This window comes from Brassica napus, chromosome A10 (assembly GCF_020379485.1).
Source record: "Brassica napus cultivar Da-Ae chromosome A10, Da-Ae, whole genome shotgun sequence".
NCBI lineage: Eukaryota > Viridiplantae > Streptophyta > Magnoliopsida > Brassicales > Brassicaceae > Brassica > Brassica napus.
The window spans coordinates 5,228,388-5,252,329 of record NC_063443.1 but is presented as its reverse complement, the minus strand read 5'-3'; the positions used below and the strand labels follow the sequence as shown (position 1 = coordinate 5,252,329).

The 23,942-nt window shown below is 33.4% G+C and overlaps 2 protein-coding genes across 5 annotated transcripts; one reads left to right on the top strand and one right to left on the bottom strand.

Moving 5' to 3' along the window:
• Positions 1-17,480: 17,480 nt before the first annotated feature.
• Positions 17,481-21,689, top strand: LOC106415145 (transcriptional corepressor SEUSS). 4 transcript variants are annotated; one of them, XM_013855779.3, is made up of 11 exons: positions 17,481-17,670; positions 17,814-17,830; positions 17,917-18,846; positions 18,941-19,060; positions 19,183-19,231; positions 19,335-19,549; positions 19,654-19,722; positions 19,848-19,945; positions 20,036-20,129; positions 20,323-20,392; positions 20,497-21,689. In XM_013855779.3, exons 3-11 carry the CDS (start codon positions 18,100-18,102, stop codon positions 21,342-21,344), a joined length of 2,310 nt encoding a protein of 769 aa, XP_013711233.2. In that variant the 5' UTR covers positions 17,481-17,670; positions 17,814-17,830; positions 17,917-18,099; the 3' UTR covers positions 21,345-21,689. The 4 variants fall into 4 exon arrangements, with proteins under 4 accessions (XP_013711233.2, XP_013711232.2, XP_013711234.2 ...); XM_013855778.3 differs by having other exon boundaries at positions 17,489-17,670; positions 17,799-17,830; XM_013855780.2 differs by lacking the exon at positions 17,814-17,830 and having other exon boundaries at positions 17,503-17,670.
• Positions 21,690-21,784: 95 nt separating this feature from the next.
• On the bottom strand, positions 21,785-23,018 carry LOC106415144. The gene is made up of 3 exons (XM_048742707.1): positions 22,798-23,018; positions 22,481-22,643; positions 21,785-22,403 (listed from the first exon to the last, which is right to left on the bottom strand). The coding sequence occupies exons 1-3, from the start codon at positions 22,929-22,931 to the stop codon at positions 21,963-21,965; spliced, it is 738 nt and encodes a 245-aa protein (XP_048598664.1). The 5' UTR covers positions 22,932-23,018; the 3' UTR covers positions 21,785-21,962.
• Positions 23,019-23,942: the final 924 nt, after the last annotated feature.

The window sequence follows — 23,942 nt, the reverse complement described above, 5'->3', positions numbered from 1 at the left end:
TAGTGTATCCGAAATTGAGACTTTCATGCAATAGATATATATAACAGTAATGTGAATAATCATCAATAAATGTAATATAATAATTTTCACCTTGAAAAGATAAAACTTTGAAAAGTCTACAAATATTTGTATATATAATTTCAAGACGCTTTGTATTTCTTAATGTGTTTATTTTTCTTATTTCTAATGCAATTTATACACATTTCATTGTTGGCAAAAATAAATAATCAAAATAATTCTATATTTTACCACCTTTAAATTCTCTTATTAGACATTTATTCACCTCTTTTCAACCAGAAGAGATACTTATCATTAGTACGTGTTTTATGCTTTGATTTTTCTTTAATGTGCAAAACTAGATTTGTTTTAAAAAGTTGATCGTCAAATGTTATCTATTATAGGCCATCAAATAATGTTCTTGAACCAATTCAATTAAGGTTCAAGAATAAATTAAAACAACCACTTCTTTAAGTCGATTAAAAAAACAGTCATCAAATTTTCTTAATAAACTAAAAATTTTGGAAAATAAATGGAACATGAAATGTTTGGAATAAATCCGAAAAAATCAACTATTCATAATAAGGAGTGTCAATTGCTTTAGCTAGCACTTTGTCTCTTATTCCAATTAGTTACATGTGAATTAACACCATTAATATCCGCCAAGTTTTAGAAGAAATTTTGTAAGATTAGATTCCAAAAAATTACATAGCTTAAAATGTTATCTTTTTGAATTATTATGTTTATTGCAATCTTTCTAAAAGTGTTTAGGCCTTTTCATTTGTCATCTTTCTTTGTCTTTATGAACCATTTTATTATCCAATTCATTCAATATGCATCTTACATAAATGGTGCTATAATTAATTTGTAATGGTTTATACTAAGAAGGGGCAATTTAGGATATATTAGACAAGAAATGAATCTTCCACATTCATTCCTAAATTCTTTAATTTAGCTCAATGACAGGTCATTTAAATACAACTAGATTTTGACCCGCATGCCCGTGCGGGTGTATTTTTTTAAAAAAAAAATATGATGCTATTTGATTTTTATGTTACTATTTAGGGTTGAGCAAAAAACTCGAATTCGAAGAATTGAACCGATTCTAATCGGAATAAGTAGTACTAAATCGGAACCGGAATTGATTAAATATATGAATTATTCAAAATTTTGGTATCTGAAGAACTCAAATATAATCCGATCCGAACCGAAGTATTTTGGGTATCCAAAATAGATTTATATACTTATATATATTAATTATTTTTAGATTTAATATATATAAAAACATCCAGAATACATATGATACTTTTAAGTTCGCTTAAATGCTTGAAAATATATACAAATAATCAATCGTAAATATCTTAAATAGTTAAAATATACTCAAAACTCAAAAAATACTTAAATAATTATTAATTCTATCCAAATATTTAAACTAAACATATTTAAATTGGTTATCCAAATCCTCAAAGATCTGAACTGAACACGAAATCCCAAAAAGACCCGAAAACGAACCCGAACGACCACCTCTAATCACTATTATATATATATATATATATATATCCTATATGTGTCAACATAGGTTACAAAATAAGTGTTATCGTATAATTAATCGTATTTTATACGTACCATCAAATAAGTTTTCTTATAATTAATAATATTTTATACGTACAATCATATAAAGAATCACATATATTATATTTTAAAATTTAATGTGAAATATAAAAACCATAATTTAAGTTGGTGTTTGAAATTGGGCTTTGTATTGTATTTTTCTTATATATATTGAAAACATTTTTATAATAGTTATTGGAAAATATGTTAGTAAAAATCAAATTTTTAATATATATATATATATATATATATATTTTTTTGAATGAATTTTTGATATAAATCAATTTTAAATTATTATTTTGATTTGAATATATATATCAAGTAACATAGACCCATTACTTTTCAATATAATGTAATGGACTTCTAATTTCTTTAGTAGCATAAGCCCATTATTTTTTTTCCTAACTTACTACTATCCATGTTTCCAAACAGTACTATTTTTTTTAACTACTATTTATATTGCCAAACAATCTCAATGTGTACTTCAACTTTAATAATATAAATATGCGTGCATAGACCTTATGTTATTATTCTTTATGGTTGTAAGATTTTCCATAAGTTTCCCAACCAAGGAATTTTCTTGCAGTCTTAAGCTGTTCTTCTATATATTTAAGATATATTTAGCATTTTCAGTTGTCATAAGAATTTTTTTAATGTTTCTAGTTATTGTCATTTTATTATCATAATTCTTTGTCTATTCAGTGTCACCTAAGCTTTATGGAAATCATTTTCATCCTTAGATCTACTATTAGTGAATTTGACTTATCTTTGCAAAGTTCCAAATTCAAATATAGTACTCTTATTGTGAACTCAACTTTCTCTTTACATTTTGAGAAGTCGGTACCAGTTGGGACTAGAATAGACGAGACCTTATACGACAATCTTTCAAACAAAAAATTATAGGTTTTTGAGATATAAAAAGTTTCAATTAGGTTTTTAAACATAATCAACACATACATATAATGAAAACATATGCCAAGAAACTATGGTACTCTTGTGGGTAGGAACAATATTTTCATAAATCATAATAGTATTTGAAATTTTTTTATGAGTGATGTATTGAATTACTCAAACTAAGTTATATGTGAATACTTAGTCTACACAATACAAACACTCCATAAGTTATTTGATCATATTTTGTGAACATAGTCTACATGTGGGTAACTAATTATTACTCAAAATATCAATACTTATTTCAACAATAATTTTCATTTTACAAATCATTTTAGAGTAAATCACTGTGGTGATATCTATAGTCTAATTTAGCCCTCTATATGAAAATATTTTTATTAAAATCATGTATAAATTATTTAATTTGATCCTATACAATTTCTGTAAAGAAAAACTTATGCATTCATTATTTCTCATTTCAGAGACTGAAATAGAATACACACATATAATGTAAGATTCAAGATTTTTTTTTCCAAAATATTTTTATCGGTTTCATACAGACAAACTTAAACGTTAATTTAGATCAAATTTTCATTACCTAAGAATTGATATACTTTCATAAACATAAATCTATTATACTTTCTAGATTAGCTAGGTGTTTATAACCATTAGATCTGATACCACATGTAAAACATGATTTTACATGAACCCTAAGATCCTTTAACATCTAAAATAATCACATAATAGAACTTTAAAGAGGATTATCGGAATACATTGATTTATCGTTGCGGAAATATTCTTGAACTTGATTATATAAGATGATTTCTTTATCTTTATGTTGGAGTTAAGATTTATATCCCCTTGCCTACAACCTTTCTTTAGGTGTTTCTTTAGGATTTTCTTCATGATGCTTTAGATGGTCCAAAGCCAACTATCTATAGACAGGGAGAGGGACCTAGCTTCCTCATCAAGTTTTGATTTTTTTCTCACCAAGTCTTTCTTACTTCCTTGGCAAGTTTACTCTTTAATCTCAACCATCCATTAAATTTGAGTAATGACAAGTGTTTAAACTTCTAGAGCATTCATTCATACATTGAACTTGTTCTCTTTTGATGCATTGAACTTCATTCAAATGTTTTCTTACATTCAGGGGCGAAGCCAGAATTTTTTATCAAAGGGTGCACATCTGTTACAAAATAAAATATATGCCTACAGGAGTGTCAAACTCGCAACATCGTGGGTGCACAAGAGCACAACAACCATCTCTCCTAGCTTGTTTTCACAGTATTTCTCATACTAAATATATAATATCAACAAAATTAGGGGTGCACGTGTCCACTCTGTTCATGCACTGGCTTCGCCACTGCTTACATTGGCACATGTTTTCATTAGTTACAAAGTGAGAAACCTTCTAGAACATGAATCACTTGTCCATTAGTTACATCATTATAAACTTAAACTCATTTAGTTTCCATTTTATTGGTTACCAAATATCTTTAGATTTTAACAATCTCAATAAAAATTAGGTTTACCAAAAGACCACATAATGGTATAAAAATAGAGTTATTCTTGGGTTCACCCCCTAGGTTGAACCTTTAAGTTCACCAACCAATAGAATTTCTTTATTTCAAATTCGATATCTTTTAAAAAAGAAAAAAAATATTGTCAAGTTATATTATGTTTTTAAAAATAAAATATAAAAAGGAATTACAGAAAAAAGAATTAAAAAAATATTTTTAACGTCGTCACCAAAACACTAAACCCTAAATCCTAATCCCTAAACCCTAAATCCAAAACCCTAAACCCTTGGGTAAACCTTAAACCCTTGGATAAATCATAAACTCTAAATCAAAAAATACTAAAAACTAAAACCCTAAACCCTTGAGTGTTTTAATGTTTTTGATTTATAGTTTATGATTTATCCAAGAATTTAGGGTTAACCCAAGGGTTTAGGGTTTAAGGATTAGGATTTAGGGTTTATTGTTTTGCTGGTTAAAAAATTTTTTTTTTTTTGTAATTACTATTATTTTTTTATTTTTACTTTTTTTAATTTTAAAATCATAATATAACTTGATAATATTTTGTTTCCTTTTATAAAAGATGTTGAAAATGAAATAACACAATTCTATTGGTTGGTGAACCTAGAGGTTCACCCTAGGGGGTGAACCCAAGAATAAGTCATTAAAATATCCATCTACTAATGAATACGTATATTTCTGTTGGGGTAAAAAACAATTATCTCGAAATCAACGTCCAAAAGTTACTTTTCTGTACGAAGGCTTTCTCAACATATTTTCGACAAAAGTTCTCGAAGCGAAAAGAATCCAGAGAGATGGATCTCGGAATCGAACGAGCAGTCCAACTCGCCAAATGGGCGAGTTGAACTGATCACACCATCCAACTCGTCAAATGGGTGAGTTGGACCGATCACACCGTCCAACTCGCCCATTTGACGAGTTGGACCAAATCCTGTTGTCGTGGACTGGACCTCATGCCTTTCACCGAGCCTTGGCAGATAAATCCCTCGTTTCGTATCGATCGGAATTACCATTGGAGCTTTACAATAAGAACCGTGAGGACTTGTTTTCCCGCATAAAGTTCATAGCTCTCGTATAAACGACGACGGTTAACTTAACACCACACTCGTCAAACTATACGAGAAGTGTGAACTTCCTCGGCAAATCGACGTCGCATCAAGAAACGTTCTGTCGAAGAAATCATAAAAAACGCTTAAGTCCGGCCCAAAGAGGCCTAGAACGCGGCTAAGGGCCCACTTACGACTTAGTAACGAAATCGAGCCCAACGATGCTATGAAGGTCTATCTTTACTTGCAGAAGAAGATAAATCTCATGAAATCGGAAGATAAATAATAAGTTTCCAAGATAATGACGAAGATCGAAAAGAAAACGAATATTTCTGCAAAGCAATAAACTCGACCCAAGGGCCAAAAAAGGAATCGGAAACCGACTTAGAACGCATATATAAGGGGAGATAAAGCCAAAGGCAAAGGGGGAGACGGGAGACCTAGATAGAAACTCGGCTAGCTTAGGAAAACTTTAAATTTAGGCGGCTAGATTTTAACTTAGATTCTTTTCGTTTTTGTTATGCGATTAACTTGGCTAGCGAAACTCTGTCAGTCTTGTCTCTCGGAAATCCTGTAACCTTGTTCTTTTATCAATTAATAATACGCCATTGTGCAACTTACTTTCAATATTTTGTTATCTTTGTCTCTTTCGTTCTTCGTGTGTTTTCGCAGATAATCCGGGACCTCTGGAGAATTAGGGTTTTCCTAACTTTCCTTATTTTACGGAAAATCGACAGTGCGAATTTTGGTTCCCACAATTTCTTACAAGGAAAAGAACTGTTAGAAAATTAATACTCAAGGAATGATTGATCTAAATCAAAGTATCCAGATTAGGAAATTAGAAGCACAAAGAAATCCACCTTATTTTCTCGGTGCTGATGTATATAAGGATGCATTTGATAACTCCTAGTTGCTAAATATTTTAGGAAAAATTGTTTTTCTAGGCCAAAAAAATGATAATTATGTCCCATTAGACTAATCTCATATACTTTATGTCCCATTAGGCTAATTATTTTTAGAATATCAATAATGCCCTTAAAATTTTAATATAATTATAATTAACAAAACAGTTGTTAAATATCCCTTTAAAATATAATAAATAATGTGATCGATCAAGCGGGACCGATCGATCTGTTATCACCAGGTCGATATGATCGATCGATCCAGATCAATATGCAGAACAAAAGAAACGCGGAGCATATACTGATCGACCTGGTCAAGTTCACTTGATCGGCAAAGGTCGATCTCATTTGGATCGATCAATCTCTCATTGTAGACCGATCGATCCCGTGCCCAGGTAAGTATTCCAAATCGATTTCTTGGTTATATATCCGGTTTGATTCCCACTTGATTTGAACCGACCAAACACGATTTCAAATCTTTAAACTCGATTTCTTTGGGATGAAACCCATCATTTCTCATCTCCTTCACGAACAAAGGGGAGAAAATCAAAGTTCCAAGTTCAAAAACCCTAACTCACTCAATTTCACTCTGATTTGGACGATTCTTCAGTATAATCCATACGATTTCGTGAGCTTTTTACGAATCTATCACTCGTTCATTCGATCTGCAAAGGTATGAAATTCTATCTCCACTTCTAGAGTTTGAAAATACAAAGGTAAAAGGTGAATTTTTTTGAGTTTGTTAGGATGTTTAGGCTTCAATCGTGTGTTAAGGTGATGATAAGAGACAATTTCGCACACAGCCCATGCCTTGAATCGAAGTTTTAGGAAACATTTAGGAATTTTAGGTTTTGTTCTTAAAAAAAAATCAGACCCGAAAATTGGAATTGATACCATGAGAATACTAATCCTCTGATTCTAGTTGTTGAGTTGCATTGGTTATTCATAGAGTATGAAGAGATATTATTTTACTGTGCTGTGATATTGGTTATTGATAGCTACTGCGTTTTATTGTGTTCAATTTTCAGGTATGGAGTTGGAGTTTCCTAGTCGTCTATTTGGTGATGGCTTGGAACCTCAGGTTAAGAAGATTAATGACAGATGGCGGTTGGGACTTCTCGAGTTGGTGAAGGAAAAAAATGAAGCCAGAATTCGAGGAAGTGGTGAAAGATCCCTTTTTCTCGCATATTATGGTTATCAAGAAGAAGAATCTGAAGTTTTCGGTGAGGCTGGTATGACAAGCAGGTGACATGAGAAGTGGTTCACCTTTGCTAGGAGGCCTCTACGTTTTGGATTGAAAGAGTATCATGTTGTCACTGGTCTGAAAATGAAGCAAGAGAAGAACAGTGGGTTAGATACATGGAAAGATGATGATGGTTTTTGGAGCACGCAAATAAAGACATATGGGAACATAAACTTGCAGATCATAAAAAAGAAGTATTTGGTAGAGAGAAATAGCTGGACTTGGGTTGATATGGCGAGGCTAATCTATCTTTGTGTTATTATGGGTGTGGTGATGGGGAGGGATGAGAAGGTGAATTTCCCACATCCTTTCATGAAGTTGGCGATGGTTTGGAGAAGCTTCAGAATTACCCATGAGGTCTATACTCGTTCGATTTCATGCTGAAGCAGATTGATAAAACAAGGGATAAATTGAAGCAGAAGGAGGGATACCTGATGGAAGAATTCTTGTTTGGTTTCCAGATTTGGATAATGGAAGCTATTCCTGCTTTTGGAGATATTTGTGGCACAAAAGTCAGCGACAATTTTTCATATGTGGTAATTGTTGAGGATGTGCAAAATGTTCTTATGAAGATATCATTGGCGTTGAGACTTTATTTCCATAAAAGGTATGCATATATTTTTTTTTAATAATACTGTTTCGATTGTCTTGTTCACTTTACTAATGATTTGATTGTTTTATAAGGGATTTTGCATTCATTCATGGAATTCCACATAGATGGAGTGGTCCTTTTGACTATTGATTTTGCAAGAAAGGATGAGAAGAAAGATAAAAGAGTGGATCACATTTTGGATATGATCCAAAGAAAACATGATTGGATCAATCATGTTTGAGGAGTAAAAGAAGCTACAAGCTCCAAATTTGAGGAAGCTGACAAAAAAGAAGGAGAGGAAGGAGAGGATCAAGCAGCTGATACTGAGATTGACGAGAATAGTCATGTTGTAGAGAATGTTGATGGCACAACTGATGTTTCGGGAAGAAACAATAGAAAGCATGCGGACCGGGGAGCATAGTCAAGGAAAAAAGAAGGTGTTGTGCCAGCTAGCTGCTTCATCAAAAGGGGACATTGACACATATATGAAAAACTTCTTGGAGGGTCTGGTACAAGCTTCTTTTACTACTTTGGGAAGAAATTATGTAAGCAGTTCTCGGACAGGTTGGGGAAGATTGAGACTGAGGTTACACAACTCAGGAAAACTTTAATGATGACTGAATTGGCGGGGAAGAGTGATCAAACAAGCTGTCCTAGCACGAGCAAAATCGACACTTGTCCTAGCACGAGCAAAAAAGACACAGCTCCATCCAAGAAAAAGATAACCACTAAGAGAAAGCGTTAAAAGTTGTTGGAACTTGGAAGTTTGGAACTAGGCGATGGAATGTAGGTCTTTGAAGGTAGGTTGTTGGAACTTGGAACTAGGCGGCATCACATTTTGTAATTGTAATATGTAATATGTATTTGGAAGTTTGTGTGTGTAATATGTATTTGGAACTTGACGTTTATGTAATGGCTCTATTTTGAATTTGAGGTTTGTATGTGTAATTTGTATTTGGAACTTGACGTTTATGTAATGGCTCTATTTTGAATTTGAGATTTTTATATGTAATTTGTATTTGAAACTTGGCGTTTATGCAATGGATGTAGTTTGAAGTTGACGTTTGTTTGTTTAATATTCTTTTTGGAACTTGAAGTTTATGATATTCTACTCTCTGATATCCTTTCATGTTTGTCAACAAGCTGTAAAAAAAAGAGTTAAAGATTAATGATTCGTGTGTCAATTTACCTCTTGTAAACTTGACTTAGTTATCAGCTATTGATCTTCGTAAGGGTACACAAGAGTTTTTGGAAAGTTGCATGAAGAACTTTTTCAAGACACTTTTGTTAAAGGTTTTGATCCTTCTCATGCTAAAGCCAAAGATTCATTGGATTGGTTGGAACCTCCAAAATCATTGAAGATGTCAGCGATACGATTATATGACCAAGAGATACAGCTAACCGGTGAAGAAAACATTGATCGCTGCTTGGTGTTTGTGCCTAAATAAGATTTTAAAAAGATGCAGGCCTGGCAAAATACATGAACGTATGTTATTTCTTTAGTATATATTATTATGATGATGATGTTTGTAATTTACAAATATACCATTGTATTTTGTTTACAGAGCTATACAGATTGGTCATTCTATGTTAGATGATGAATTAGTTGGGTGTATTATGTCTGCAAGCAGTTGGCTTAAAAACTACGTAAGCATTCAACCGTTCATTTCTATTAAATGTTAGCTATTATATAAACTATTTACTTTACAGATTTGTCTTTGTTTTTGTAGGAAATTGATGTTGTAATGTACGTATTTCTTTCATGACATGCGTCTTCAGCGACCTCATCGCTAAGGATTACAAGAATTTCGCTAAGGGTATTAAGAATTATAAGATGGATCCTTTATTACTGGAATACGGTAAAGGTCAACTGCCTTCTCATAGTAGAACACAAAAGTTTTGGAATGTTGATGTGGATCGGATGTACATTCATGTATGGGTCAATTGCAACCATTGGATCGCTTTATGCATCAGTTTTGTGACTAGGAATATCCAGGTGTTTGATTGCAGGGGTAGAAAAAGAATCAAGGAAGTGGAAGCTTTCACGCATCTTATTTCTCGGATTGTCAAGGTCGTTTAGTCATTGACAATACATAATCATCTCACCATCACTCCATTCACTGTGTCCTATGTACCTATGAGTGGTCTTAACCGACTTAATTGTCATTGTGGTGTGTATACTATAAAACACATTGAATGCCACATGCTTGGGTTAGACATATCATTGGTGAGTGATGATAACATCTGGGAAGCTCGGATAAAGACTATGTGGGATCTATGGGAAGCATCTACTAATCCAAAGTTGATTCAGAGGATGTCAAAGTATGAGCCTCCTAAGTGTAAGCCTACTGACTATATTCAGATTGTTTAGTTATAATTTTTAGGAGTGACTTTGCTATAATTTATTGTTGGTGATGCTTTTTTAGACTTGATTTGTAATGATTTTAGAAATTTATGTTATAATTCAGTCTCATAATGAAATGGACCATTAATATATATCAGTCCATAAGAAAGCCACAAATAAGTCAATCATAACACATGGAAAAAATGTTTTGCCTGAAAGAAAAGGCATTGAGCTTGTTCAAGAGGGGATTGATCAGTCCCTTATTGATAGGTTGATCCATATGGAACGATAGATCCAACAAGAAACTGGTCGATCCGATTTGGTCGATCCTGATCAATATGCAGAACACACAAAAAAACACAGAGCATATACTGATCGACCTGGTCAAGTTCACTCGTTCGTCTCATCTCGATCCCATCTGGATCGATCGATCGCTATTGATAGATCGGTCGATATATGTCCTTTCTCGGACCCCAAAATCGATTTCATAGTTTCATCGGTTTATTCCGGGTTGATTTCCACTTGATTTGAACCGGCCAGCATGATTTCATAGCTTGCTTAGCCTCCAAGTCATCTTTACTTCAGCTCTAAGTCGACTCCAATTCCAGTCTTCAAGTCTGCTATATAGCTTCACTTCAGCTTCACTTCACGTATCACTTCTTGTATGACTTCATGTAGTACTTAACAACTGGTACATGGATGTCTTGAGGAGTTATTTTTCCACTAACAATCTCCCCTTGATGATTGAGTTTTAAAATACAACTCCCATACACTGCATCAGCGCCCATATTCACTGGTTCAGCGCCCAGACACTACTTCAGCTCAACCACCATGCTTCATGTTGTACTCATTCTTCAGTCTTCCCTCTTGCCTTCAGGATCCTCACCAGTGACTTAGGTGACCCGCTCTGATACCAATTAAAAGTGCAAGACGACTTTGTTACAGAAAGTAATACATACAAGTACAATGCTTTATTTATTTCACAAAATACTGCACTAGGATAATAGTGAAGGTTTATCTTTACGTAGATAAAGTGTCTTACTAGCTCTCTTCCGAGTTGACTAACATGTCACACTCAAACAAAGACAGTAGCCTTACACGTTCCTAGATCAAACTAACCCAAGAACCCTCTGACCCCCTTATGACCCCTAGCCCTTATGTTTTGTGTCTATTCTCATTCGACATCAAAGCCCTTATACTTACGGCCTTCTCTTAAAGTGGTACCTAATCCTAGGCACATCGTTTTTTACTTATATTTGTATATTTTGTGGTTTGCCTTAACTTCCCAAGAAAGAGATATTACCATATCTTCCTTTATGGAATATTTCCAAATCTTCTTAAAAGTCTTTTGAAAATCTTCTCTTGATGATTTATTTTTTTCCAAGGTAAATCATAGCTTGCTTGGTCTCCAAGTAGTCTTTACCTTAGCTCTAAATCGGCTCCAATTTCAGTCTTCAAGTCAGCTATACAGCTTTATTTCAACTTCACTTTAAGTAGCACTTCTTGTATGACTTCACGATTAGTATATGGATGAACATTTTAAAAAATTGTTTTTCTTCAACTTCTAAAACTCAGTCATCACTGCGCTAACATAATTTTTTCTATATATTTTTTATTCTTGATTTTGTATTGATTGACCTTGATTAGGCATTTTTTTAAGTTCTTGTTTGAATTTTTTGGGTGTTTTTCAAAACCAACCCATATTTTCAATTCAAACCCAAAATCAACCTCTTTTTTTTTGTCCATACTATTCATCAATAAAATTTCCATACTATCCTTATGTTTTTGAATTATTCACAAAATTGCCATTTTTATTTATTTTTTTATTAATTTCGAAATTAACAAAAAATCAAATACACCCTAACAATTTCTTCTTATTTACAAAAATGCCATCATCATCAATTTTTCCAACCACCATGAACCACCATTTTTGAGCTCTAAAGCTCTAGAATTCAATTTTCAACCACTTTTTTTTCTCATTATAACCCAAAAAACTTCATTTCCTCTCATCTCCTCTACATTTTCATCTAAAAAACTCTCATAACTATCATTTTCATAATTACAAACTTCATATTTTTGAGTTTCTTCATTAGTGAATCGTTAAAGATGCTTCTTTTTGCTCATATTTGGAGTTTGGACGGTTGAAAAGGTTAGAAACGAGCTTTACACATGAAAAATGTAACTATTTACATGGTTTTCGTTCTTTTTCAGATCTGTGTCGCGACGGTAGACTGTTTTGTATGTCTACGCCTCCGTGGAGACTTACGATGCAGTCTATTTGTCAACGCACGGGTTAGTTTTGCAATTGACCAGACAAATTTTTTTTCTAACGCAGACTTTCCCAGTAGTCTTCGTCTTTACCTTTGACAACAAAAATAAAACTTTCGGTAGACTTACTAAGACGTCTACCTAAAAGAGGTTAGTTTTTCATTTGACCGAACTTTTGACTTTTCAAAATAGACTTCAACGGAAGTCTACAAAATGTAGACTGCCAACGAAGTCTATAAAAGGTCAGTTTTGCATTTGACCAAAACTTTGATTTCGTGGAATAGGTTAGTTTTGTGTTTGACCAAAAAGTTTAAAAAGCAATCAAAAATTTATTAAATTGTAGACTTCATATGCAGTCTTCTTATCTTAAAAAAAAATGTAGACTGCATATAAAGTCTACTTTTTTATTTTGGTCAAATGCAAAACCAACCTGTCGGATTTGAGAGTAGACTTCACAAGAAGTCTACACACCCGTAGACGTTCATTTTAATCTACTGATTTGAAGTCAAACTTGGTCAATTGCAAAACTAACCTCTTTAAAAAAAATTTAAACATGTAGACTGCATATGAAGTCTAGTTCTGAAAGTCAAATCTTGGATGAATTCTGGTCAATTGCAAAAAGTAACCTTTTTAAATTGTAAACTGAAATGAAAGTCTACATGTACAAAATTACAACTTTTATTCAACTATAGAAAGCAACCCGTAAAATGGTCAATTGCAAAAACCAACCCAAAGAGTAGACCTATTTGACAGTCTACGTCTGTAAACTGAAAAGAACGTCAACATCTTCAGAGACTAAATATTAAGTCTTCATAGAAAAATCTATAAAAATGTGAATTTGTGTATTATTCATTAAATTTTTTCTAGTTTTTTTGTTTGACAGTGTGTGTTAGTTAATCCTAATGGGTTTGAGTGATTTTGAAAATAATTTTTTTTTTATAATTATGAAGGTATAATTCATTTGATTTGACAATGTTGTTAGCTAATAATTGTAGACGTATTTCTAAGTCTTCGTTTATAGTTTTGCTAGTAAGGCTGAGCTTGTTTCAAAGCTGAAGTCGGTGACTGTGGAATATAATTTTACATTTTCAGCATATAAGACAACAAAAACTCTGTATGTGGCTAAGTGTCGTGTTCAAGGATGTGGTTGGAAACTTAGAGCGAGTGTGAAGTATGGGCCAAAGATATTTTGGGTGACAAAATATTCGAAAAGGATGAAGAATCGGAAAGGTTGAAGAATGTTCCTTGTGCATGATGGCTGTACACATGGTAAACTTCTTGAAATGACACAAGAAGATTATGATCTGGACAACAAAATTGAGAAGATGGTGCTAACCTATTCCTTACCAAACATCATTTAAAACAAATGACTCCGAATAGGAATATACTCCTCTTATGTCTGTCACGAATAATCGACAAGTACGGAACTTGATCGAGTTATCTAAGACACACTTTGTACGCCTTTGTGTATCAAGCCTGCGCCAATACACTAAAAAAATTTGGATTGACTATATGTTAAATAATAAGTGTAGACGTTTTTGTAAATCTACAAATGTAGACTGCAGTTGAAGTCTACGTCGTAAATTCTATTAAAAGTGTATTTGTGTATTATTCATCATATTTTTTCATGATTTAATTATTTTACAGTATATGTTAGTAAAATTTTAATGGTCTTGGATGAATTTCACAATTTAATGTGTTATAATTATACACTTGATACTTATTGCAAATTGTTTTGATTAGTGTTATTCTTGAAAATTTTTGGGAAAATTTTGTATAGATTTTCTTCTTCTCACATGTGTGTTAGTTATTATTTTAGCTTATGGTGGTTTTACTTGTTTGGTTGGTTAGATCTTGTGAAAGAATTGATATCTAACAAAAAATTAATAATATCATACAAGTGAAAACAACTAAAAATGAATACAATGTTTATAGATTATGCATTAAAAAATTATTTAAAAATTAATATTTTATTATGAAAGTTATTACAGAGCAATATATTAAAATGTATTCTTGAGTATGTTTGATTTTTCATAATCTTGATGCTTCAAATAAAGTCTTGGAAAAAGTACCTGCCAAATAAGATAGAGTTATGAGAAAAACATTAGATAAAAAATGAAATCATATTTTAGTAGACTTTTTATTAAGTCTACGTAAAGTTATTGTTTAGTAGACTTTAGTTGAAGTCTACACTAATGAAAATTTTCATATCTAAAAGTGTGCATTTAGAAAATTTGAAAATACTTTGTTCTGCAAAATATTTCAAAAATGGTTTTTTGTCATCCTTGTAACAAAGCAAAAAGATAATGTATGAATCTATAAATTTAGTTCATTATAAACACAAAATATCTTATAATGAATATATGGAAAACTTACATTTTTGGGAAGATGATTTGAAAATATTAGAAGAGAATACCTGCAAAATAAAATAAAATTTTAAAAAATAAGATAAAAATTAAAATCATATTTGAGTAAACTTCTAATAAAATTTGCTTAAAATTCAAGGCTAGTAGACTTCATTTGAAGTCTACCAGCCGTAAGTTTTAAGTAGATTTCAAATGAAGTCTACTCTATAAAAAAAATAGATCTGAAAAATAATACATTAAAAATATGAAATAAGTTTAAATCTAAAAAACTTTTAAAAATATGATTTAATAGACAAAATAGTTATAAATTAAAGACATATTAATATGAATTTTAATATGTAACTTTATTTGAATATAAATATTAAAACACATATTTTAAATCTATAGATGTAAACCTTACATTTCTAGGAGGAGAAGAGAACAACTATGGAAGAAAATACCTGCAAAATAAAATAAAATTATTAAAAAACATAGAAAAAAAATTAAAGTCATATTTTTGTAGACTTCCAATGAAGTCTGCTTAAACTTTGTAGCTTAGTAAACTTCATATGAAGTCTGCAAGCTTTAGTAAACTTCTTTAGAAGTCTACACTGTCTGATAATTTTCAGATCTGAAAAAATCTATATATTTTGAAATGTGAAAATAATTTTAAATCTGAAAATACTTTACATAATAGAATTTATAAGGTAAACTAGTAGCAAATTAATGTAGAGAGCTTGATCTATAAATTTATTTGAATATAAACATGTAAATACATATTTAAAATCTATTAATCTAAAACTTACATTTTTAGAGGAGATGATGAAATCCATGAGTGATAATACCTACCAAAAAAAGATAATATTGTGAGAAATAAACATAAAAATACACATTTAAAATCTATAGATCTAAAACTTACATTTTTTAAAGGAGAAGATGAAAACCATGAATCATAATATCTAAAATGACAAGATAATATTGTGAGAAAGACTTGAGAAAATTTTAGAGAGAAAGAAGATAATGAGAGAGATTTAGAAACAATTGAGAGAATTTTAGAGAGAAGAGAGAAAGTTTTAGAGAGAAGGGAGAGAGTTTTAAGAACTTGTGCAGCCACTTTAGAGAGAGATTGAATAAATTTTGTTTATATAGGGAGACAAAAATGTAACTAGGTTAAAATTTACGATACTGTAGACTTCGTTTGAAGTCTACTTAAATTAAAATTTTGGAGTAGATCTTACTATAACATAGTAGACCTTTTTGGAAGTCTACTATAATAATTTAATTATTGTTGTTTATTCTTTATTATTTCAATAATTTTAATATATGATTTATTAAATTTATTTCTTTATTTTTTAATAGTTATAGTATATGATTTCACTTTTTTATTCTTAAGGAACTTAACTTAGTTTAAATATAATGATTTTTTGTAAAACAAATTGAAAAATATAGACTGAAAAAGACGTCTTCAGATAAATAGACTTTATTGTAGGTCTACGAAACCCTAAACCACAAATATCAAACCCTAAATGTTTTGCTTGATAATCAAAAAGTCTCATTTATACAAAATATAAACTACTAAACATTAATATGCAGATTTAAGTTAATAAAACAAAAAAAAAAAAAATCTAAAATCTAACCCTATGAAATCAACTACTAAAAGACATAACATGTTAGAACCTTTTGTTTCTAAACTATGAACATAGTCTAGCACATGATAACCAAATTAGTATATATTCTTCAAAATTGTTCGATTATATGAAATTTTAATTTGTTTACTTCATATTATCCATTATATTGATGATTAGTTAAAAATATCACAATAATTATTTTTATACATTTTCAAAATTAAATTAGTAGACCAAATTAGAGTGGAGACTACAAAACAAGTCTATTAAATAGACTTCGTAGGAAGTCTATATATATGTAGACTTCTTTTATTACGTGTAGACTTCCAAAGGATAGAAACGTAAAATACATTTATGTTTTTTGTTTGGTCATAAGGGTGAAATAGTACTTACACTACTCCTTTAGGTTGGTTTTGCATTTGACTGAAAGTGGGGTACACTTTTACAATTGACTTGAATATTTGAGTTGGTTTTAGCAAATGTCCCGAATTTTTTGGGGCGTTATATGTGTTTACGGTTGATTATTGGTTCGATGATCGCATCAGGTATCTTACCAAGGATAAATGGAAAAGAATGTACTCTTTAATCCCCTACACACCATTATGGTAAAGTTGCAGCATGGAATATATTGGCATGATGCATGAATTATATAAATAGCTAAATCAGTATTGTATCTCTGCAACTCATCCCCATTGATTAATTTAGTGATGGGGTTTCAATCTAATTCAGTATTTGTGGTGTTCAAAAAAGAAAAGAAAAAGGTTTTCCCATTTCATAATTTAAACCGTGTAAAATAGTTGGTTCCTTAATTTGAGCAATTTTTCATATCTATGAACTCTTTAATATTTTATTTTATAGGTGTTTAATTATACAAAGTAAAATCTCTTTTAGAATTATTTTATTTTTAAAAATTCTATAAATTTGATAATAATATATACATTATAGTTTTGGAAATTGTTCGTAGAAATAAAAAAAAATGCGAGAAAAAATACACTTCAACATTAAAACCGAAGGAACAAGCGGACAAAAAAAAAACAAAGGAACAATAAAAAAATGATAAGAGAGACATATCTAGGGTAATGTCATTGACTTCATCTCAAGGAGAAGAGAGAGAGAGAGACTGAACAAAAAAAGAAAAAGTAAGAAAGGGAATGAAATAAATCAGATCGAATACAATTTTGACGTCCGCAAGGGACACTATTCTCTCTCTTCATCAACTTCTCTGATACAGCGAAGAACAGGACACAATACTCTGAGCTAAACATAAGGTATAGTTTAAATAAAGACAGTTTGTAGGCGGCAGAGAATTGTTTTTTGTTTCTTTTTGGGTTATCCTATAAGATGAACAGCAAGTTCCTTTCCTAGCTTGCTACTGATTTTATCTCTTTGATTTGAGGCTTATTGGAGACAGATTCTTCACCAGCGCTTGTAAGTATCCTTCTCATCTTGTAGCTCTCCTCAATTAGGGTTTTGATCGAGCTTTCTGGGTTTGTTTGTTTTTTGTTTTGTTCAAGGTGCTGCTGAGTTGGAATGGAGTAGATTTGCTCAATTCGGATCGGAATCTTCCATACGGAATCTCAAAACTTAGATTTCATCATCATTGGTCAGAAACAACACTGTTCGACTTCATCGTGCATTGACCACATCTTTGGTAGTCCAAGTCCAACACAAAGCTGAGATTATCTCTTGTTGGGAGTATGGTACCATCAGAGGCGCCAAATCCAGTTGGCAGTGGCGATAATAATGTTCCTCCTCCTCCTCCTCATCTTCCTTCACAACCACCATTTCCTTCTCCACTGACTCAGTTCAGTAACAACATGAGTATGAGTATGCCAAACATATCTTCACTCCTCAACAACAACCACTCTTTTGCTAATGGCTCGGCTGAGTCAGACATTGGGTTTAGTGGCTTGTCCTCGTCAGGTCAGCACTTCTCCAACGTTTCAGCTAACCAGCAACAACGGAGTAGTACGAAAATGGAGCCTCAGAATTTTCAGCAGCAGCAGCAGCGTGGAGGAGGGTTAGCTGGTGTCAAGTTGGAACCTGGTGGTGGTCAGGTTTCCAACGAACAGAAAATGTTGAGAAGCTTAGGATCGGTTAAGTTGGAACCGCAGCAACTTCAGGCCATGAGAAACTTAGCACAAGTGAAAATGGAACCCCAGCATTCAGAGCAGTCATTGTTTCTCCAGCAGCAGCAGCAGCAGCAGCAGCAGAGGCAGTTTCTTCAAATGTCGGGGCAATCTCCACAGACTCAAATGAATAATATACTTCACCAGCAGAGACTTATGCAACTTCAGCATCAGCAACACCTCCTGAAATCATTGCCTCAACAGCGTCCTCAATTACCACAGCAGCAGAGGCCACCTATGAGACCAGTGTATGAACCTGGCATGGGTGCTCAGCGTCTTACCCAGTATATGTACCGGCAACAACATAGGCCTGAAGTAAAGCTTCTTTCTTACCTTAAATGATTATTTTTTTTTAATTCAAGCGAGTATTTTTCTTCATGATTTACCGTTGTGTTGATACTAAATGCAGGACAATAACATCGAGTTCTGGAGAAAATTTGTATCAGAGTACTTTGCCCCTAATGCCAAGAAGAGATGGTGTGTTTCTATGTATGGTAGTGGCCGGCAAACAACTGGCGTTTTCCCTCAGGTTTACTGCTCTTACTTGTCATTTTCATCTTCTTCTTTTTTCGATATTCTGATCTCATGAGTTTTTCAAGAAACTGTGTAGACACTTGTTCACATGGTTATTTTTATTCACATACATTGCAGGATGTGTGGCACTGTGAGATATGTAACCGAAAGCCTGGGCGTGGTTTTGGTATGTTATTTGGAGGATCAGTTCTGAGAATTTACTTTAGAATATAACATTTTCTCGTGTCATTTCTTACTGATTGATCCTTTGTTTTGCTTTCACTGTTTAGAGGCAACTGCGGAAGTCCTCCCGCGGCTATTTAAGATAAAGTATGAAAGTGGCACTTTGGAAGAACTTTTATATGTGGACATGCCGAGGGAATCTCAGAACTCATCTGGTCAAATTGTCTTGGAGTATGCAAAAGCAACACAAGAGAGCGTGTTTGAGCAGCTTCGAGTTGTTCGTGATGGCCAACTTCGAATAGTTTTCTCACCAGATCTAAAGGTTACTCAAATTAATCTCTCTCTCTCTCTCTTGCCAAACTACAGTATTATTTTCTTCTCCAAACCCTTTATTTTTTTTCTTTTTTTTTGTATTTTCCTTGTCAGATATTCTCTTGGGAATTCTGTGCTCGGCGGCATGAAGAGCTCATTCCACGAAGGCTTTTGATACCGCAGGTAACTTCCAGAACTGTTCTTTATGTTCTCGTAATTGAAACTTGGGTTTATCCTTTTGATAATATGTTATGATAGGAAGTTATTGCCTTTGTATATGCTTAGTTATTTTGTATTATCATGTACAGGTTAGTCAGCTTGGGTCAGCAGCGCAGAAATATCAACAAGCCGCTCAAAATGCAACAACAGATTCTGCTCTTCCGGAGCTGCAAAACAATTGCAACATGTAAACTTCATCTCTCTCTCTCTCTCTCTCTCTCTCTGTTATTCAACTTTCTGTTGGTGATCTCTCTGACGTGCTTCCACTGTTATGCAGGTTTGTTGCATCTGCCAGACAGTTGGCAAAGGCCCTAGAAGTACCGCTCGTGAATGATTTGGGATACACGAAGAGATATGTTCGGTGTTTGCAGGTATATAGGATATATTGAATAATATATCAATGTGTAATTAAGTGCCATTTGAACTGTCATGCAATCTTACATAGAGCTTCAGATGCGGATGTTCATCTTTGAAAATAATATAATGAGATTAATTAAATCAACATTTGTAGTAAGTGTCCTGAACATGCTTGCTAATGCGTATTGGCCTTTTGCCCTGTTTCAGATCTCGGAGGTTGTAAATAGTATGAAGGACTTAATAGATTATAGCCGAGAAACAAGAACAGGACCAATCGGTAAGTAAATCTGCCTCCTTTCAAGCATCTTTTTTTTTTGTAATATAACGTGTCTGATAGATATCTCGTGTCAAATTTTCTCCTTTTTTTGTTGTTTGGTACAGAGAGTTTAGCCAAGTTTCCACGGAGAACAGGTCCATCCTCTGCACTGCCTGGTCCTTCTGCTCAGCAGCCCAATGAACAGCAGCAGCAGCAGCAGCAATCAATTGCCCAGATTGCAAACAACGATCAGAGTTGTGGGCAAAGCTCATTAAATTATGCCTTCAATACAGCTTCTGCATCCACCTCCACAGGCAGCATCGCAGGGCTCATCCACCAGAATTCGATGAAGCAAAGGAATCAGAATGCTGCTTACAAAACCCCAAGCAGTCCATATGGTGGAAACTCATTTCAGATGCAGTCACCAAGCAACTCGGGTACCATGGCGCCATCATCCCAGCAACAACAACACAACCTGCCATCGTTTCAGTCTCCAACTTCCTCATCTAACAACAACTATCCATCTCAAAACGGGATAACATCTATTAATAATCACATGGGTTCCACAAACTTACCAGCCATTCAACAGGCTGCGGCTGCGGCTGATGAAGCAAATGAGTCTAGCTCGGTGCAGAAGATACTTAATGAGATCCTGATGAACAACAACCAAGCTCATAATACCTCAGGAGGAGGAGGGCATGAGTCTTTTGGGAATGATGGGAAGGCAGGTAGCAATGTAAATAGCTCTGGTGTTCTGATGATGAACAACGGTCAAGTGAACACAAGTATTGGAGGGTTTGGTGGTGGGATGGGTCAGTCGATGGGAATGAATAATATTAACGGGAACAATGGTCTTATGAATGGAAGAGCTGGGATGATGGTGAGAGATCCAAACGGGCAACAGGATGTTGGAAACCAACGCTTAGGGGCAGTCAATGCTTTCAACAATTTTCAGTGTGATTGGAATGTATGATGAAGGTGACTTGTGAGACTCTTAATACGGGTAATGTTCTCTGCTGTCAAAGCACATCACAAACTCAGGATAAGCCGCTACGCTATTCTGTGCTTAAGAAAAGGAAAGAGTTAAAAATCTTCCTACAACGACTGGTTTCTAGGTCACCTCGTCCACAACTACAGATACCATCTTGAGTTGCTATTTCTTCTTCTTTATTTTCAATCTTGGGGAGTTTTCTTATGCTTTTATAGTTATAGTGTACATCTTTCTATGGGTGTTGTATGCATTGCATCATCCTGCAGGCAATGGATCATGTGCTGTATCCTTCAGTTTATCTTGATGTGTTAACGAAACTTTCCTAAATTCTGACAGCGTAGTAGCATTTCTCTCGACCTAAACAATGCAAAACTACTTTTGCGATGTCTATGGTTGGTTCAGAAAAAAAACTGATTCAAATGTATAAAATCCAAAATGTCAATAGCTATCTCCATTGTGAGAAAAAGGGTCTGTTAACTGCTACATTATGGGAAAAACTCATTGATCAGCTCCACAAGTTTGTGTAGAATATATACGACTACAAGATATTGCATTTAACATCAACAAAGAAGGCGGGCCTACATTTAAAATCAGTAAATTTCAGAAAGAGTAGTCTTTCAAATCTGCTTTGGAGTCGTCCATATCAATCTCAGCCATGCATTCTTCAGCAGTAAGAGGAGGCAGTTTGCGCGTCTTACGCTTCAAGTTGTGTTTGTGCCAATCACTCTTACAATGCTCTCTGAATTGCTTAGCTTCCCCAACGAACGTGTTGCAAGTGCTGCACTTGGTTCCTTCTTCTTTCTTTGTACCCATCTCTTGCTTCTGCGTTTTCTTGCTAAGTTCAACGACGGGATCCGTCTCAGTCTCAATAGGCAACAAGGGCTTGTTGGTCTGCAATGCCATATCATCATGCTCATCGTAATGATCAATGTTTGTGTCACCTTCAGCATGAACCGATACAGCGAGTATCTCTAATCTCCCCAGCATATTCCTCACAAGGGAATCACATTCTCGGAATAGTCCCGGTTCCATCTCACAGACCTGCACAAGAATGTATATCAACACGATCAGAGAAGAGTCAGAGAGAAAAATCTACAACAAGTTTACAGAATCATTACAGTGGACATTTGGGTTCCAGATTCGTCTCTGGAGACAAGAGAAGCGCCCCACTCTTTTAGCTTATCCAGAAGCGAGGTGAAGTCTTTTGATTTGGCAAGAACTCCTTTGGACACATTTGAATAAACAGTATGTGACTGCAACACTTCATCTATGTCTTTCTCCCTGCACAAAACAAACAAATAACACTCGTTTCCCTTCGCTTCAGATTATATAATCAATTTGAACAATCAAATAGGGTTTATCGAATCGCCAATCAAGAACGATTGATAGCAAACGAAAACGAAAATCGATGAAGCGAAAGAGTTCGAGTGCTTACACGCCGGAGCGCCATGAAAGGACCTTATTCTTGTAGCAAGCGATCTCGAAGCGGTTGCCTTGCTTTTTCAGTCTAACCACTGCGACGTTCGTCAACCTCTTCTGCCCTACCGGCTGCACCAGCGTCTTCGACATTTCTCTCTCTCTCTCTGGTAAGTTTCTGGAAACTGAGTTTTTTTCCCCTCTCGTGGCTAAGGGGTGTTATTGGTTCTATGATTTTAATGGATTTTAAAATCCAAATAAAATCTAGTGTTATTGGTTATCCCTTTTTTATTATTTGAGGAGCATTAAAAGTAAATAACGTTTAGTTCATGTGTTTATTACAAGTGTGCCATTTCTTATGTGGCAACTCCACAAACTTTCTCACCTATTCTATTTAAAACCCTTTTGTTAACTAGAGTAATTACACAACGTGCTATTGATCAAAATATTATATTTACCTTAGTTTTGTCTACATTTGTCACATATATACGTTGATACATATTACATCAAATCTTATCATTTATTTCTTGCGTTAGTTACCTTAACCGAAGTTCTACGTATTATATCAAAGATTTTAAAATTATGTTAATTACCTTGACTGAAGTTTTTTCATTAATTTGTTTCAATACAAAAACATTACTGACATACGTAGTGGTCTAATATTTTTATTCAAAAATGAATATAGATGCGAAAAATTAATGTGTGATTATCAACCAAAGTTTGTTTTCTGTAAAATCCTAAAAAGTATTTGATGATCAATACGTACTCAAGTGATTGATTTTCTTAAAAATGCGAAAAAATATTTGTTCTCTTAAAAATATATCAAAAAAAAACTTTTTTTCTTAAAATAGTGAAACAGAAGAACCATGCATATGACATATACTTGCCCTGTTTCATTAAATTGTTAGATGATCTCCGCCTTGCGATTGTAGAAACTAAGGTACAATACGATTTTCTGGCATACACATATAAAAACTTACCTTAGGTGATCTATCGTAATTAAGATTTTAACGCCAACTTGCATAATGCAAATAATGGCGAAGCAAATTGCCCATGATTCAAATGTTATTTGCAAAGACGAAATTAATTGATGATTGGAAAAAAGGAAACTTCTAATAACTTTGACATATTTTTAAATTACAAATTTGGTAAACTGATGGTAAT

Excerpts from the sequence above, each read along its gene's own strand:
- LOC106415145 (XM_013855779.3), top strand. The coding sequence starts at position 18,100 with ATGGTACCATCAGAGGCGCCAAATCCAGTTGGCAGTGGCGATAATAAT. Across the intron at positions 19,061-19,182 it reads CAACTGGCGTTTTCCCTCAG|GATGTGTGGCACTGTGAGAT; the intron begins GTTTACTGCTCT and ends CATACATTGCAG. Across the intron at positions 20,130-20,322 it reads GATATGTTCGGTGTTTGCAG|ATCTCGGAGGTTGTAAATAG; the intron begins GTATATAGGATA and ends GCCCTGTTTCAG.
- LOC106415144 (XM_048742707.1), bottom strand. The coding sequence starts at position 22,931 with ATGTCGAAGACGCTGGTGCAGCCGGTAGGGCAGAAGAGGTTGACGAAC. Across the intron at positions 22,644-22,797 it reads CTTTCATGGCGCTCCGGCGT|GGAGAAAGACATAGATGAAG; the intron begins GTAAGCACTCGA and ends TGTTTTGTGCAG. Across the intron at positions 22,404-22,480 it reads CTGGAACCCAAATGTCCACT|GTCTGTGAGATGGAACCGGG; the intron begins GTAATGATTCTG and ends ATTCTTGTGCAG.